At 42.1% G+C, this 18155-nt stretch overlaps 2 protein-coding genes across 2 annotated transcripts in view; both read left to right on the top strand.

Annotated features, from left to right (window-relative positions):
• The window catches only part of TMEM242 (transmembrane protein 242), a 28301-nt gene extending 12821 nt beyond the window's left edge, over positions 1-15480 (top strand). The window contains exon 4 of the mRNA XM_019749274.3: positions 14161-15480. Coding sequence (XP_019604833.1) covers positions 14161-14259 — 99 coding nt within the window. The 3' untranslated portion in view covers positions 14260-15480. The remainder of the gene's footprint in view (positions 1-14160) is intronic.
• On the top strand, positions 97-9286 carry LDHAL6B (lactate dehydrogenase A like 6B). Its single transcript, XM_088795339.1, has one exon. The coding sequence runs from the start codon at positions 7794-7796 to the stop codon at positions 8937-8939; it is 1146 nt and encodes a 381-aa protein (XP_088651465.1). The 5' UTR covers positions 97-7793; the 3' UTR covers positions 8940-9286.
• Positions 15481-18155: the final 2675 nt, after the last annotated feature.

Here is an 18155-nt window from a genome sequence, read left to right on the forward strand (position 1 = left end):
TATGAGAGAAGTGATATTATACCTTTCCTCTAAGATAATATTGGATGCATGCTAATAAAATTTATTTTTTCTAGCACTTTTTTGTAGCTGCGGCCAGGCATACTTTTTATGTTAATATTTAGCTCACTTCTTCATTACCTTCTGACCAATTTGAGGGCTTTTGCTAATCAGTCAAATCCCTTTCTTTTGACTTTGCTAATTTCAGTTTTTTCCAACATTCTGATGTATCTCATATTAAATACATTTATTCCTACATTGTCTTAGTCATTTCAAATGAAGCAGCATTGTAGAATGAATGCTAGTACCCCATACGTAAAATAATCTACAGAGACGCTTAAAAGTTTTTAGCTTCTAAGATATCGAAGAAGGAAATAGACTTTATGTTATATACTTCTCATTGATTAAGTTCAAAGATTCAAAATAAATGTGAGTCTCCTAGCAAATTGTTTAATGGTAGCCACTTCTGAGTGGCCTGCAGAAGTCTGAAAAGCCGTGGAAACGTCTCCCTTCTGCTGCTCCCGCCCCCCGATCTAATCTCAGTCGTCTCAGTGCTTCCAGAGGCCTCTGCAGGCTTCTGCCCTAGGAAGCAGGCTTCAGTTTCTTGTACTGACGACCGCGTCAGCAGACCCAGTCTTGCTTCCTCTTCCCAACAGTACTTACTGGAAGGCCCAGAACACAGAGTCATCAGGGTCCTGCAGAGATAGTTCCATCTGTCAAGCTCTCGGGCCTCAAAAACCTTAAGCATTGAAGAATATTTTCCTGGAACCATTTTCAAATTAATTGCAAGTGGCGCTGTGCATCAGTAACATTCAGGTCTGAGGTGACAAGAATATCTCTGTGACCCTTAACTTCCCATGAAGCTCTAATGGGCCTGGCATCGGTGGTGAGAGGCACTCACGTGCGTGGGGGAACAGTTTGGTGACAGAGGGCCCTCGTCACAGGGACTGGCTCGGTTTAAAAGGGGAGATAATGACCAATGCACTTTTTCCCTAAGCTGGGGGGCGGGAAGTCAGCTGTTTTGGCACATTGCCAAGATAGCTCTTTTAAAAACCCACCAGTTTCTTTTTAGAAGTAAAATAGGGCCCCAGGCATTTTATAAAGTGAGAATGTGCAAGATTTGCTAAGAAAGATAAGCTCTGCTATAAAAGGCTTCTTATTGGAGGCCTGACACAGATCAGATTAATCACCCCAAGAATGTTCCCAGACTTATTCCACTGGAGGAGAGGTATCCTTGATTTCACTTGGGTTTTCTTGTTCTTTGCTCTTACTTTCACGGAGCCTAGAAAATTGGACTCACATGAGCAGATCTCTCCGTAAAGCATTGTGGTGTGAAGACCTGATAGCGTATGCTTTCCCCTGATGCTTTGTTTGAAAAGGTACCTACTATTGGTTAGTCACTTAGGAATATCTAAAACTGAAAAAAATGTGTATGTTGATATATTTATTATCACAACTGACCTCTTCTCCCTGCCCCCGCCTTGCCTCTCTGCAATTCTTTCTCCGCGCCACTGCAGGAGTGCGCCCGGCTTTACCTTCCCCAGGCTTCCACCTGCGTCTGTACCACTCACTGCCTTTCTTCATGTCCTCATGGGTAAAACGGCCGTGCTGCTACCTAAGGGCCCCCATCCTCCCCCCCACCATTTATGGGCATTCAGTGTCACCCCTGGGATCTACCGAAGCACCTTGTTCTAATGATCTTGAACCTTCGCTGACCGTCAGTTTTTCCCTCTGCCACAGTGTGTGGAGCCATGCTCTAGTTTCTGCCGCCTCTGAAAATTCTCTCAATATTTCTCATCCTTCTCCAGCTACCAGCCCGTTTGTCTGCTTCCTTTCACAGAACAGATTTCCTGAAAGAGTTGCCCATGGTTCCTGTCTCACTTCCTCCCCTTTCTCTCCTGAAACTGTTGCTGGCAGAGTCACCAGTGCCCTCCTTGTGACCAGATCCAGGTCTTGTCTTTATCCTCTGCCACTTGACCTCTCACAACGCTTGACACACTGAGCATTCTTCCCTCAATGAACTCTTGGCTTCTGAGATACCTTCTACCTCACTGGCCATTTTGCCTGTCTCCTTTGCTGGCTCCTCTCCTGGGAGACCTCTAAACGTCAGTGTCCCGTGGCTTCCTACTTAGACTCTTCTGTTCTCCGTCCCTTGGTGTGCTCATTTCAATGCCATGGTTCCTGGCATTTAAAACAGTCTACAATCTGATGATGTCCACATACATACATAGCTCCAGCCTGACCTTCAGATCTGCCTCACAAGTGCATGTCCGTCTTCACGTTTATCTCACAGGCCTGGCCGTGCTCCGTGTCCTAACTGGAACGCGTGGTTTCCTTACCTCCTCCCCAACTTGTTCCTCCTTTAGTCTTACCCACTCCCATCCCCCAGTTGCTTAAGTGAAAAACCCAGCAGACAATCATCTTAGAGTCTTGTTTCCCTTTACTGCCTCCATCTGATCCATGAGCAAGCCCGCTTGTTAGCCTTGCTACTAAACAAGCCTGGCTCCGTTCGTCCTTCCACCTCTGTTCATCTTTTGCCTCGTGTATTGAAATGGTTTCCTGTCTAGGAAAGTGGCCTCTCCTTTACTTCCTCCAGAATTTTTTCTCCACAGAGCAGCCAGAAATATTTTTTAAATGTAGGTCAGATCATGTCACTCCTTTATTCAAAACTGTTCGGTGGCTCCTGTTGAAGTCACTCAGGATGTAGCCCCACCTACCTCACAAATGTCATCTTGAACCACCACATTCACCCCTCCCACCGCCATTCTGTTCCTTCAGCCGGCCAGGCTTCGTCCTGCTTAGGGCCTTCTGGCTTTGCCCAGGAAACTCCATCCCCAGGTCTTGGCACAGCTGGCTGTGTTGCCATCCTGGGTTTCAAACCAAATTTATTTCACCTCCTCAGAGAAGCTTCCCCAGACCATCTGGTCTAAAATAAAGTGGCCTCTTCACTCCCACCACTCAGTTCCTCTCTGACATTATCTTATTTTCTTCATGGCACTTATCGCTAAATGAGATTATATTGACCATTTTCTTGGTTTATTTGTCTTTCCAAAAAGAATGTAAATTCTGAGAGTGGAGACCTCATTTATCTTCTTGTGTCCTCAGCACCATATCTGTGCCTAGCACAGAGTGGGTATTAGTGAACATCTGTTGAATGAAATCTGATCACACTGCTTCTGTCACTTCAGTGGCTCCCTTTTTCCTTGAGAATAAAGTCCAAGTTCCTTGAAATGGTTTATGAGTCCCTCTGTGATCTGGCCCCTGCTTACTCACTAGCTCAGTACTTCTCAACCAGGGGCAATGTCTGGAGACGTTTTAGGTTGTCATAACTGGCGGTGCTTCCAGCATGTAATGTGTAGAGGCCAGGGATGTCACTAAACATCCTGCAATGCACGGGACAGGTCCACAAAGAAGGGTCCAGAATGTCAGTGGTGCTTCGGCTGAGAGCTGAGCTGTGTCTCTCACATAAGCTTTATCACGCTCAGTTCTAGCCAAGCTGAAAGGCCATGTTCTTCCTAGCCTCTGAGCCTTGGACTTGATCCCCGAATACCCCTTCCTCTTCCCATCATCCCCGCTGCTGACTCTGTTCTTTGCCTAGGCAGAGTTTGGAGACAAGTTCAGTTTTAACCTTTACATCATGGAGTTAATCTGTTTGGGCGGTTTTGAGTTTTTAAGGTAACTTATGTTTTTACCTCAAATTGAAAGTAACTTCCATACATAAAGATGTTCTTTGTCAGTTTGTTGTTGTTTTTTTAGATGAATAAAGCTGTTGTTACCAATCCACTGGCAGAAAATAAATGGAGTAGATTAATAAAATACCTATGCAGTTAGTCTATGGCCATAAAGTTCAAGTTTCCCAATTTTTAGATACAATTTGGGATGTTTACACACATACTAATGACTTTTAATTTGTTTTTCGTGTTTTGTGCCACATTTAAATACTTCCTTTCCCCCATTTTGAGTAATGCAAGCAGCTTGTTTACATTGCACCAAAATTATGTCTAAGATGATGCCTTTAAAGAACAAACATGAGATTTGGGTAATTTATTAGAGCTTGCCAATTCATGCCATCATGTCTGAATACCATCAATAGGAGGTTGACCCCAGTGTTGATTTTTGAATTGACAGTCTACCTTTATTCTATTCAGGGGACAAAGCTTTGTGGCCCTGCTTTTGTCCTTCCGCAGCGTTCCCAGTATTGCTGACACAGGATAATACTTTCAGGTGCTGGGATCTGTAAAGAACCCCACACAAGGATTACATAGTTATATAGATTTAGTATCTGTGAGCAATACAATTATAGCCCACTAATTTGTTTTAAAACTACAATTTGCATTTTATAACTTTCAAATCACAAAGAAGACTTTTAAATTAATTGTTTATATAATACCCTACTTACATGCCGGTGAGTTTATAGCCAATTTTAGATCAGCTTATTAATTAACATGCTTTCACTGTTTTTTCGTTTTTTGCAAATCGAGGGCTTTGTGCATAAATATTTTTAAAGCTTTCCAAGAAAAAAACATTTTAAATAACTTTAAAGGATAGAAATATTCTCTCTGCCATTGCATTTACTGTGTTTAAAGCACTACGGATTTTTTTCTTTTTTTTTTTCTATGTTCTAACTTGGTAAAGGTAGGTGTTGGCTTTGAGAATAGTTAAGAAATTGTTAGCTTACCCATAGCTTTATCTGAAATTTATGCATCAACCTTGCTAAGAAACCCCAAACAGACACCTACACATTACCCCTTTATTTAGTGCCTTTCCATTTCTCTCACCTTTTAGCGCTTTAGCCTTATTTTACTCACTTCTATAGTTATTTACTTATTCTTTTCTACCACAAACATTCACTGAATCCCTGTTTATGGACCAAGCTCTGTTCTAGAGGACAGGGATATGCTGGTAAATAAAACATGATCCCTTTTGGAGTGACAAATTCCTAAGTAATTATCAAATTACAGAGTACTTTGGTGGTATAGGTTTTTTAAAATGTCAATTCTGCTTGGAGCATTGTAGAAGATTTAGGAGAAGATGGAATACAGATGGTCCCGACTGGATTGACTTAATGATTTTTCAACTTTCTGATGGTGCCAAAGTGATTATGCATTCAGTGTAGGAAGTGTACTTCAAATTTTGAATTTTGATCTTTTCTCGGGCTAGAAATAGGTGGTACAATACTCTCTTGTGACGCTGGGCAGCGGCAGCGAGATGATTTTGTCCAACTGTAGGCTGATGTAAGAGTTCTGAGCATGTTTTAGGTACACCAGGCGAAGCTGTAATGTTCAGTAGGTTAGGTGTATTAAATGCATTTTTGACTTATGATAGTTTCAACATACAGTGGGTTTATCGCGATGTAACCCCATCGTAAGTCCAGGAGCATCTGTATTTGAACTGGACTCCTCGATAGAAAAAGGTTAGTGTTGCTGGGTGTGAGAGTCCAGGTGGAAGGAGGAGGATGACTTAATTATAACCATTCTTGGTCCAGAGACTTGCTGGTCATCTTCGTTTCCTGCTTCATCCCTCCTAAGTGGGTAACCAAAAGTATCATGGCATAATCCTGCCGTCAGCTATAATGTTGTACTGCATTTTGAGTAGATAATATGAGTTAGGTTTTCCATTCAAAAGAAATAATGGGCCACCTAAGATAGAAAATCATTAGGGTAGGGAGATATCTAGTTATAGTTGGCTTCCAGTGTCTTCAAGTAGACCTAGATCTGCTGTGGAGGTCATGTACATCTCTTCATCTTTCTTAGTTTCTTTTTCCTTCTTATCCCAAGACATAAAAAACTGCTTTGTAAGAGGTATTTTTATTTTGGAGAGTGGTGTGTTTTTTCCCCCCCTCAAAATTGATTTAGTTGTGGTTAAGGGGAAAAACTGAAGCGGCAGCTCTCATAGAAATTGTATTTCTGAAGAGGTTCAAACTCTAGAAAGAAAATTACTATAGAAAGAAGCTATCTAGCTAAGAGTCTTTATGCCCTTGAATTTCATCGCAAGAATACTTACCTTGGAAAATGACTTGACTGGTCAAAGGAATCATTATAGGAAGGTGGGAACAGGCATCAGATTAAAATATTTCTAGTTATAACGGAAATAAAAGAAACAATGGCTATCAAAAATTGGTCTTTTAAAAGGATCCTTCTAAAATGTTAGCCACCATTAAGTAAAGATGATCATTTTTTAAATTCCCGTTTTTAATTTGGCAAATGGTTAACATAGTGTGGAGAGAACTCATATGTGATGCTCTTACCATTCCTTGTGTCACAGAGCTTGTGACTATACCATCTAAACAGTGTGTGTGATCATTGCTCATGTGCCAGCAAGTCACACTAAGCATAGGCTCAATGTGGCTAATTGCCACAGTTTTCCCACCACTCCCCAGCTTCTGTGCTTATTGTTCCTCTCTTCCATTTCAGTGGCGGAAGAATGAGGATAGGTTTTCAAGCCCTGAATAGGAAATATTCATTTTGTCAAGATTCAGTGTTCTAAAACTAAAATCTTTTTTTGCTGACCACGAGGGAGTTTGCTGCGTGTACCAAGAGCCCCATTAGGAGAGAGCACATTGCTCTCTTAGAAGAAGAGAGCTGCAAGCAATCCTTACACAGTGAGAATTCTGTTTATAAGTGGGGAGAAAGTACCATTAATTTTATTTGGACTTTTATAGTTTATTGGGTTTATTAGAGTATATATTTCATCAGATGGAAAGTTTCGGATGTCCTTAGAAACTTGAAAGGAAATTTGTAAGAATAACCAGAAAAACACATTGGAAGGCAAGATATACTGATGCGTTGTTTACTAGCTAATACAGTTGACCCTTGAACAACACAGGTTTGAACTGTGTGGGTCAATTGGAAAAAGTCTGTAAGTGGGCACGTGCAGTTCAAGTTCAAGCCCGTGTTGTTTAAGGGTCAACCATATTCTATTTCACTGCTTTAATCAGTTATCTTTGTACAGGAGTTAAAATTTGCCACTTTAAGGACATTTAAGATGTATTTTCATTGTAAAGAAGTCTACATCATCAACAACTTTGTACTTGAGAAATATTTTGTAATCAGGACTCTCAATCATAAGCTTTTGTCTGGTGTGAGAAAAAGTTCACAGCTTCTCCTCGGGATTTTCAGTTTTGGACGAGTTCATAGTCGGCCCCTTACCCTTGTTGTCAAGCTCCTGTGACTTCCCCAGAGTGTGGGTCAGGTTCGTGAGTGGCGTAAAGCAACAGAACGCTTTCCAAATAGAAGGTTCTCAAACTGGATACAACGGAGAGCAGGATCCCCACTTCCGCACGTGCAAGGAAACGGTGCACAAGGCCGCGGAGAGACAGTGTGCAGGCAACTTTACCCTTCCTGGCAGGGTTGCAGTTCAGAAAATTGAACCTTTTTTCATCTGTACTTAATGAAAGCGTTTTTTAACTTGGCATGCATGCTAAAAATACAGTAATCCCAGGGATCTGGGTTGGTCTATTACACACATTAAATATTGAAGAGAATTCATGTTTTGTAACGCTTGAACTCCAGAGTTCATTTGCTAGAGAAGCCCTTTCACCGCCTCCGCGGGAGCAGAGCAGAGGGGACAGGGACTTCCCGGAGGCCCTTGCGAGGCCACGCGCGCTGCGCCCGTATTGCGCAGCCGCAGTAGGAGGCTGAGGGCGTGTCCAACGGCCCGCGGCCCACCACAGCTGTGCGCAGCCGCAGTAGCAAGCCGAGGAGGTGGCCAACGGTCACTCGCTCCCTGCCTTAGAGCCAGAAAGCTTGCCTGCAGCTTTCCCCTGTTCTCTTCCTCCGCCTCTTGGGTGAGTGGCCATGCGCTGGGCTGTGGGAGTCCTGTGGGCCAGCCGGAGAGTAGGCGCTGCCAGAGCGAATGCCCTGTGTCTGGGGATGACACCGCTTCCCTGCCAGCCCGCCTGCATCCCGCACAGGGGCGCTTGGCCCGCTATCCCCGTGTCCAAGATGGCGACTGTCAAGCATGAGCTTATAAAGCGCTTATCTTCAGAGGAGGCCATTCATCGCAGTAAGGTCTCCATTATAGGAGCTGGGTCGGTTGGCATGGCCTGTGCTGTCAGCATCCTACTTAAAGGCTTGAGTGATGAACTTGCCTTGGTGGATGTTGCTGAAGACAAACTGAAGGGCGAGACGATGGATCTTCAACACGGCAGTCCTTTCGTGAAAATGCCAAATATTGTTTCTAGCAAGGATTTCCGTGTCACTGCAAACTCCAACCTCGTGATTATCACAGCAGGTGCACGCCAGGAAAGGGGAGAAACGCGCCTTAATTTAGTCCAGCGAAATGTGGCCATCTTTAAATGCATGATTTCTAGTATTATCCAGTACAGTCCTCACTGCAAGCTGATTGTTGTTTCCAATCCAGTGGATATCTTAACGTACGTAACCTGGAAGATAAGTAAATTTCCCCAAAGCCGTGTTATTGGAAGTGGTTGTAATCTGGACACTGCCCGTTTTCGTTTCTTGATTGGGCAAAGGCTTGGTGTCCACTCTGAAAGCTGCCATGGGTGGGTCCTTGGAGAGCATGGAGACTCAAGTGTTCCTGTGTGGAGTGGAGTGAATATCGCTGGCGTCCCGCTGAAGGATGTGAACTCACATATAGGAACTGACAAAGATCCTGAGCAGTGGAAAAATGTCCACAAAGATGTGATTGCCAGCGCCTATGAGATTATTAAAATGAAAGGTTATACTTCTTGGGCCATTGGCCTATCCGTAGCTGATTTAACGGAAAGTATTTTGAAGAATCTTAGGAGAGTGCATCCAGTTTCCACCATAATTAAGGGTCTCTATGGAATAAATGAAGAAGTGTCCCTCAGTGTTCCCTGTATCCTGGGAGAGAATGGTGTTACAGACCTTATAAAGGTAAAGCTGACCCCTGAAGAAGAGGCTCGTCTGAAGAAGAGTGCAGAAACACTTTGGGAGATTCAAAAGGACCTCAAGTTTTAAAGTTGTTAAAGCTACCATTCCGAAGTTATTGAAGAAGAGATAGTAGTTAATGGGGTTATAGATGTCAAATTTTTTAATAAACTTAGATTCCTAAAAGTTGGAAATAGGAAAGGGGATAGAGTGACTCCCGTTTGTTTAGCCCCCCAGCTCTTCTATATCATATCCAGAGGTTTTTAACAATCCTAAGTGACTTCATCAAAGAAGGCGTTCTCATACCATTGAGGTACCAGTTCTTGCCTTGAATATATAAGTGTAGTTGCCATTTGGTTCAAAGGAATGTAGGGTGTAGGTGTTTGTTGTGTTAACAGAAATTCTGATTCTTTTCATTAAATACATGTTAATTCTTTCGTTCTGGATGGTTTATGTACTATTTCATTTATATACAATTTTTAAAAAGTATATTTCTCTACAATGTAAAAATAAATGTACACACAGAAGTACAGAGCCATCGGCTACTTTCATTCTCCTGTGACAACTTATCAGCAGGGCCTTTAAAAAAAATCATGAAAGGGTAGCTGCAGTAGGTCCTGTGTATACGTGTGCGCGCATGTGTGCACGCACCTTCATACAGTGAAGCAGGATCATTAGGTTAAAATACAAAAATTACAGTGATCAGGTTGGTAGCTGTTATGAAGTCTTTAATTCAGTAAAATACAAAGCTTTTACTGACAGAGGTGGTACAGTTACTGTCATTTATTTGGCAGAGAAAAACATCCCCAAATTTTGCAGTTACTGAAAATAAAGCCTGACTGAAATCATTTTAGAAGTGCCTCTGAGAACCTGACCTGTTAGCACTTTAAATCAAGAAGCATGTTATAAATTGTTCTTTCTGGGCTGAGTCTTACCAGCAGAGAGGGCCCTGGCCCTAACACGTTCCGGGGTCGTCACTGCTGCGCAGTTTACCTTACCTACATTAACAGAAAGCTTTGGCTTTTGAATTGTGCCCTGTTGTTAAAATTGGCCATTTTAATGAGTACTTCAGGGATTGTATTTCTCAGAAAGTTACACATTTCACTTTTATTCCTAAATCAATTGACTTTATTACAGATTCTAGACTTCATGCATGTGATAGATACAGTGAGGGTTTAGGAGAAAGTGAAGATGCTTGTCTGACCTTTACCTAAATGATAGTACTAATAACCTAGAAAATAAGTTGAGATTATTGTATTCACATTAGCTTTCCTAATGCAATTGAATGTTAATGGTATGTTCACACGTACCTCAGGATCCACGTGGCTATCAGCAGGCCTAATCAGAAGTGAAAGATACCAGCAGCTGCTGTCTAAACTAAGCCAGTCCTGCTTAATTTAACCAAGTAGACACAGGACAGTGATCTGCCCCCCAAAATGACCCTTTACCATGCTGTTCACAGTTCCTACACTATTTCATTGAAAACATCTAGGAACGTTCTGATTCCCCAGGAAGCAGTGTCATACAATGGGACTAACTAATGTGCTGAGTGCCCTGAAAGTGGGAAGGATGGTGGGTCATTTGTTCCAGAGCTTTCTAAGCTCTTCTGCACAGAGTTCCTCTTCTCCTTTGTCCAGCCTTTGAATTTTTATTCAACCATGTTTCAGCCAAATTTAGTGTCCCACTGAAGGGCATCAGAGCATGCCTTATGTCTATTTTGTAATTCTTCACCATTAATTTCCATCAGAATAGGTTGGGTTATGCTGGAGTAGAAAACAATCTCCAAATGTGTGGCTTAAGATAACAAAAGTTTATTTCTGTCTTACGTAAAATCGTGAAAATGGGTTTACACGACCCTAGGGAAGCTGTCCCCCACAAGTTGGCTCCGTACCTCAGCTTGCTTTGCTCTCAAGGCACCGCCATGGCAACACGGGTTTCCATGATTACTGTGGAAAGGGAAGAGACGCCTGCAAAAGCAAACACCTACACTTAGATGCTTCACCCAGGAAGTGACACATTTCTTCTACTCACGCATTAGCCAGTCACATGGTTACCTAACTTCAAAAGGGTGGGAAAATATAACCCGCCCTATATCCACAAGTGGATGAGCACTGGCTTTTGGTGAGCATTGGTAAGAATCTGCCATACCATTCGAAATAAAATGGTCACCATTGCCAGAGGTATATGTTTTCAAAGTTCATTTTTAGTGAAAGCTGATAGTAGAGGTTATGGAGGTGCCATGTCTTTCCAGGTTCCAGAATCAGAGTGACTATGTGGAAAGAGCCCTGGACATTAGTCAGGCAGCTGTACTGATTATAAACCGTGTCACCCTGGATGCATTAACCTCTCTCTCACGTCTGGTTTCTCATATGGGAAATGCTGGTCCTCACTGCTGCCACATAGAACTGTGACGACTAAGTAATAGCCTAATGCTTGGTACAGTGCCTGGCATGTGGGTAGTCCCACATGGCAGACATTATTCCTGTTCGGCTAACATTTATAACCTTTTTCTGTTTTATGAAGAAGCTGAATTCCTAGGTTCTTCAAAATTATTGGCGCTGCAATTATTCACATGTGCAAAGGCTCTCGTATTATTTGGTCCTAAGGCTTTCAGCATTCTGACCCCAGCACTGTGGCCGGCAGTCCCCCAAATGAGGGCATTGAAACTAAATGAGCTAGTCAATGGCAAAGACACTTCAAAACTTGGAGTTTTTAATTCCAATAACTGCTTATTTATTAGAATCAATGATGTAAGGATTTATGAAATTAATTAAATTGGGGACATACCCTGAAGCTTTTCAGTAATCTTTCAGCACACCGTATATTATAACAAAAGTTTTCATACTGTTTTTCCCTGCCAAGACATGCATGATAAATATGTATATCCTGTGTTTCACCCCTGACGTACTGGCTATATGGCCCTTCAAGAAGCTATTGAAATGCGAATGAGAGTGACACTATCAGAAATATAATCTTGAATCTGGTCTAATATCTAAAAAGTCAATTGTATCTAGTCTTCAGAATGTCCATATTAGTGACAAAATACTTGTAATACTTTTCTGAATTGTCATGACACTCCATTAGACAACTGCTGCCTTAGACAGTGGTACTTTCTGATAATATTACAGCCCAGCACTTTCAGACACAAACACTGGGACGTGAGGATGCCGTCCTTGGAGCAGCGGGCTCCAGGCCTAGGGAGACCCATTCGGTCGTCTTTGTGGAGCGCAGCCCCTGGAGTTGAGTTGTGCAGTGCACAGTGGCCCTACGTAGAAGGGCAGCCCTGGGATCCATAGGCACAGAACAGTTCTCCCTGGTCGGAGGGAAGAGGGATGAGGAAGATACAGGGAAGAGCTCCCAGAGTTGGGGAAAGGCTTCAGAGTAAAACCGAGTTGTTGGATGGAGATTCTCGTTCCCAGCATGCCCCATCCTCACCAAACTTTTGGGCTACAGGGTAGGGGGTGGCTCTATGGTAATAGCTATGATTGTCATCGTGGAATTCAGTCCATTTATAACCAAGTTTGCTTAAATGTACTCAATCCCTGAGTCTGTCTTCAAGCACACTTTTAAGCAAGGGAATGGTCTGTTGGCCTGTGATAAGAGTCTCACTGATAAGACCAACACCTTCTCTGAACTGAATATTAGAAATTAATATGGGTGAAAAAAACTGAAGGTTTTCATTTATTATGCATGTAATATAAATGATAGAAGCTTTAAAACCTTCTATGGAGTCTCATTGTTTAAAGTAGCTCGAGGCCCTGTTTATAACTTAAGTGTAGACTCTGGGTTTCCATTTCCACTGCTGCAAAATCAAACAAGAGGGCTAAGTGGTGTTCTTTGTCCCACTTGCCTCCCTTCCTTTACCTCGCTCTGAAGCCTATCTATTCCTAGTTGGCTATTTTTGAGATATGATTCCTTCTAGTGGTTCAGTTACTCACGTAGGACCCTGGGAACACATGAATAATACAGTACTTTGGAAATGAGAGGGTAGAAAAAAGGCAACAGTAAAAAATGGGAACAGAACCATGCTGAAGTGGAGCAGCCACGCTTCACTCCTACCCCGGCCTCCTCTGAGTTCCCCGACTTCACCCTTCTCAGCACCCGACCATGTTCCGTATCATAGAGGTGGAATGATAAGTGATTCTGTTCATTTCCTGGCTCTCCGGCACTCCATTTGGAAACTCTGTCAGTAGGCTCAGTTGTAACATGTTCCACCAGAAAAGTGAAGCTAAGAGCCAGGCAGCACATTGCAAGCCCTAGCCAGGGAGACATCTGTGTTTTGTTTTTGTTTTTGTTTTTAAAAATTTTTTAAATTAGTTTCAGGTGTACAAAGCAACATACTAGTTAGACATTTAAACCCCTCATAAAGTGATAACCCACCCCCCCAAACTACTACCCCTCTGACATCTTCTATAGCTGCTACGATACCATCAACTACCTTCCCCATGTTGTACTCCACATCCCGTGACTATATATACCTGTATATTTAGTTATAGTTGACATTCAGTATTATTCTACTTCAGCTTCAGGTGTATAGCACATTGGACACAGTCTATGAAGTGATCCCCCTGATAAGTCCAGTGCCCACCTGGCACCTTACATGATCTTGACAGCATTGTTAATTATAGTGTAAAAGCTGTCCACCTCTCTAAGCTAGCGTTCCCCTCCCAGAGGACGGCTTGCCTCTCCATGAGCCAGATGCTTCAGGCTGATCCTGTGTATTAAGGTTTTCCATCCCTCTGCTCCAACTCTTGGATTCCAAATCTCCTGGTAAAATCTCTATCTAGATTTTTCAACACTGTCTGGCACATAAAAACATTCTACTTCATCTGCCATTCATTGATTTGTTCTTTTATTAACCCCCTACTGTGTGTCTTCTCATCACTCCTTCCCTCTGGCTCTAAAATCTAACTCTTGAATGGCCTGCATATATTCATGTATTCAGGTAGACAGAAATCTTGATCTCAGCTGCGTCTTTGTATGTGAAAGCCAACAATACACAGTGTGCTTCTGGTAGGGGATAAATATCATGGAGGGTTGACAGTTCAGTCTGTTGCTTTCCAGTGCAAAGGGGAGTTTTATGTTGTTTAAGGCCCAATAGATTTATATGTGGAAGAAGAAAAGAGGTGTATCTCATTTTCTTTCAAGGTATCTGGGATACAGTTTCTTACCTTTTATTGGTTTTCCTTTGCTCTGTACCCACAAGCAATGAAGTATCATCAGTCAGCAACAGTGTCTGTCTCTAATCGTTTGGCTGTTTCCCCCTTCTTTTAACATTTGATGGTGGATTTTTTTTTTCTCTATCTTTTAGATGAAAGACTTTCGAAGTAAAATGCAATCAATATTTCCAGCAATTCCCAAGAAGTCTGAACCTGCTGTTGAGTGGGAGGAAGCATTGAAATCCAAATGAGATGAGCATGGTGGATGAATTCCAAAAGGATTGTTCCAGAAAGGGTGGCTTTGGAGACGCCAGACAGCAAAGGGACGTATTGATTTCTCCTCAGGAAGATGTGCAGATTGTTCTCTGAGCCCACAGGATGGATGACAGTGTCTGCACTGGAAGCCAGTAGTATTTCTATGTGCTTTACTTTAAAATGCATGTAGGCACGTGTGTGCGTGCGTGCTGTCTTCGGGGAAGGGTCAAGTTTTCCCAAAGTTAGGAAGACTATTTCAAAATAATTGTAAGGATAACTTCTCTATGTGGAGGAGATCCCAGGGAAATACTTCTGTTTATGATTAAAACCAAGTTTTATACCTGAAAAAATGTATAATAACTTACGATGGGAAATCTTTATACACAGACTGCTAACAGCAGCAGTACCTCAGTATGTCTAAGTAAATGAATTTCAGAAGCTTTTCCTGTCAGTGTGTGACTGTCAGAGCCGAGAGACCTGCTCCTATGGGGCTAATGGGCAAATCCTGTACATCAGACAGTGGGCGGGGCTCTGCGGTGTTTGCTTCCCACGTGGTACTTATCTGCCAGATAACCTCGCCTTCAGGTCCTGTGAATGCTTAGATGAGAAGCCAGGAACAGATTGTGATAACTTGAAAAGATATAGCTATGCTACAATAAGAATCATGGGTATAAAATGCTTCTGGGTCCCTACACAGTGACTGATAGTTTATCATTTTGTCTCAGCTGTCAGTGCAGATAGCCCTGTTGTCACCTATTTTTTAACCAGAAAGTTACTTGAGTACTACCGTGTTTCCCCGAAAATAAGACCGGGTCTTATATTAATTTTTGCTCCAAAAGACACATTAGGGCTTATGTTCAGGGGATGTGAGCCTGAAAAATCATGCTAGGGCTTATTTTCCGGTTAGGTCTTATTTTCAGGGAAACACGGTAAGTCTCAATATCAAGTATTTAGTACCACCTTGCTGATGAAACCGCTTCTGGTAAATCCTTATATACACACCCAAACCTATCCTGTTCTTCATGAGCTCTTACAGAAAACAGAATAATGTCTACATGCAGTTATTTTTACTGAGACTTAAAATTTGTAAAGAAAAACACCTTAATATGTTAATATGTTCAGAAAAATAACCTCATTAAATATCAGTTGTGCCATTTCTTTGTAATTGCTTAGGCCCTAATTAGCAATCAGGTTTAATAAAGTTTGTTTGAAATTAATCTATTATAATGAAACCTTTTAGTTCTAAGGAAATTTTTAAATGAAATGTCAAGTGCATAACGTTAACATTTTTCTCTAGACCACATTACCCTGTTAAAACTGTTGTATTGTTAATTAATTCAATAGGTATAACCAACGTCTGGGATTCACATGTAACCTGTTAAAAATCCAAGAGTAAATGGAAAGGCTTGTGAAGTTTATCAGGGATGTGGAGCAGCAAAACTCTTCACCCATCTTTTGATTTTTAACTAAATCTCTGATAAGAAAAGATTTCTAGCAGTTGCTTCAAACCTCCTTGTGAGCTTCACAGGTGAAATCTGAAACCAGCCCCCTTACTAGGAGGGCAGGGAGAGACCAAAGAAAGAGGGAGGCAGGCCGCTCTAGATCGGTAGGCGGCAGGTTCAGTGATCAAAGGGACTTAATTACGAGGCTTGTCTTGTCTTGAGCGGCTGCAAGACAGTAGTTTCCCACACCCGTCCGCCAAGCCTTAAAAGTTTATGAAGAGCCCCTAATGGGTCAGCTCCTGGGAGCACCGCGGCAAGTGGAATGCACATTCCAGGGACCAGGAGGGGGGTGGGGAGCCCCCAGTTGCCCAGGTCCAGCACTCAGGTCAACCAGTGGTCATGTCTTCTCAGTGACCTCCCCCAAACTAGCCTTTGAGTGAAATGAAGGCAAGAAAGGCAGGAGCAAAGTGAGTAGGTTTTTGTCCGTATTGTCAGTCTGAGTTTCGGATCCCCTAATAGAGTGGGAGTTACTAAAACTATTTACAACTGGAATCTCGATTTTTATTTCTCTTGAATGGAGAATAACTATTAATTTTTAAAAGCCCTCCACTGGGTAGGAGAAAAGGAGAATTTCTAGCTGGTCGAGGATAAGAAAAGGGAATATCTCCTTAACCGTAATTCTGTTTAATAGGTAGGTTCCTGCCTCGTAAGCTTCTTGAGGGTGGGACTCCTGTCAGGGCTCTGTCAACCGGTGACCGCACCTGCTGCAGGGGCTGATGGCATCCAGACCCCAGGAGGAGCCGGGCATGGTGGGCGCCCTCTGTCCTGGCACGTGGGAGGCCTGAATCTGAATACATATTTCTGTGGCGTGCCTGTTGACAGAACCCCTTCCATGTGTATCTTGTCCCTGAGGGGTGGCAGGGGACTCACATAAGAATGATCGTGAATCACTTGCTGAGGGAAGGTTGACGGACAGAGTCCCTAGCATAGGTACTAAGTGTGGGCTCCTGTTGCATTTTAAAAGCAAAAATGAAGTAACAAAGGTAAAAATTGAAAAAAATCAATGTGACTAACGTGGTATTTTTCCATACTCAAAACTCAGATATCAGAGGATTTAGTCATTTGTCTATTCCTTTTATACCAGAGGCATATTGTTAAATTGGTTAATGGAAAGGAAAAATGTTTTAACAGATAATGTTATTCTTTATGTGAAGTACCATCTGTGTATTGAGTTCTGAATGTTTCTGGATATGGAAGAGAGGAAATGTTATGGAATTTCAAGTTTGCCTTCATAGCTGTCTTTATCTTGGGTAGAGTATGACAAACATAATCACATTTATCTCCTGGAGCATAAAGAGTTTTAATCACCCTATTAACCAGGATGACATTTTTCACAGACTTAAAAAGGAATAGAACAGACATTATCTTCCCATAAGCAATCCATTTCATGGAGGCTGAGCACTAGAAAAATTTTAAAGGCTGGATAACGCAAGCCATTTCCATTCAATGTGTAAGCCAACATTAAGGCAGCTTTCAGTAAGTAAGAGTGTTGCTTACAGCAGTTGAGCGTTAAGCTTTACATTTAGAATCTCAGCCCCCAAAAGAGTGGATAGGGAAAGCAATATAGAGCAAACTCAGTGGGCGGAGCGGGATGACTTCCAAGGCCTGGGGATTTATTCAAGAAAAAACATATTCTTGTAAGTTATTGCCACCCTGTAAAAATGTATCCATTGGCTGCTGTTATTCTCAGTCAAAAAAATGCAGTTTCTGAACAACCTGGGAATGAAAAATAGGGCACGGGAACTGCCTCAAAAGATGCCTAACAGCAGCCTAGCTCCACAAGAAACTATTCTAATGACACGGAGGCGAGAGCTAGAGGTGCAGCCACAGGTGACCTCCATCGTCAACACCTGCTGACCTTGGGGGAAAAAAACCTTTCTTTACCTGCTCAGTCAAAAGGTGGCACTTTATCTCCTTGCCTATCATACATTCTGCTTAATTTCATGGATAGTGTGGGACTCAACTTTGCAAATTAATCATTGCAACCTAAGGGAAAAATATAAGAAATTAAGGGGGGTGGGAGAGCCCATGGGGACAAAAGTAATTAAAATCCACTGAATTTAGCTATTGCACTTGGGGCAAAACTTAATCTCCTAGGTTTGGTTCATGGAGAATGTTGTATATTTTCATCTCATTTTCATGCATCTTCTCTAAAAGTAAAACAGTTAAGGACAAATGAAAATCAGCTGGGTAAAATTCAAAAAATTTCTCCAAATAGTTAAATTTCTCATGAGAGTTAGTAAGATACACATTTTTATAGTATTTTACATGTTTAAGTGAGATGTTTTTCCTTTCTGCCAAGAGTCACTGAATAACATGTCAAGTTTTTGTGTCTCTGTATTGGCGTTATCAAGATTCATTATCAAAGGCTGTGATTTTGTGAGTCTAGA

Source organism: Rhinolophus sinicus, chromosome 2 (genome assembly GCF_057876585.1).
Source record: "Rhinolophus sinicus isolate RSI-liver-muscle chromosome 2, RSI-T2T, whole genome shotgun sequence".
NCBI classification, from domain to species: domain Eukaryota; kingdom Metazoa; phylum Chordata; class Mammalia; order Chiroptera; family Rhinolophidae; genus Rhinolophus; species Rhinolophus sinicus.

Excerpts from the sequence above, each read along its gene's own strand:
- LDHAL6B (XM_088795339.1), top strand. The coding sequence starts at position 7,794 with ATGCGCTGGGCTGTGGGAGTCCTGTGGGCCAGCCGGAGAGTAGGCGCT.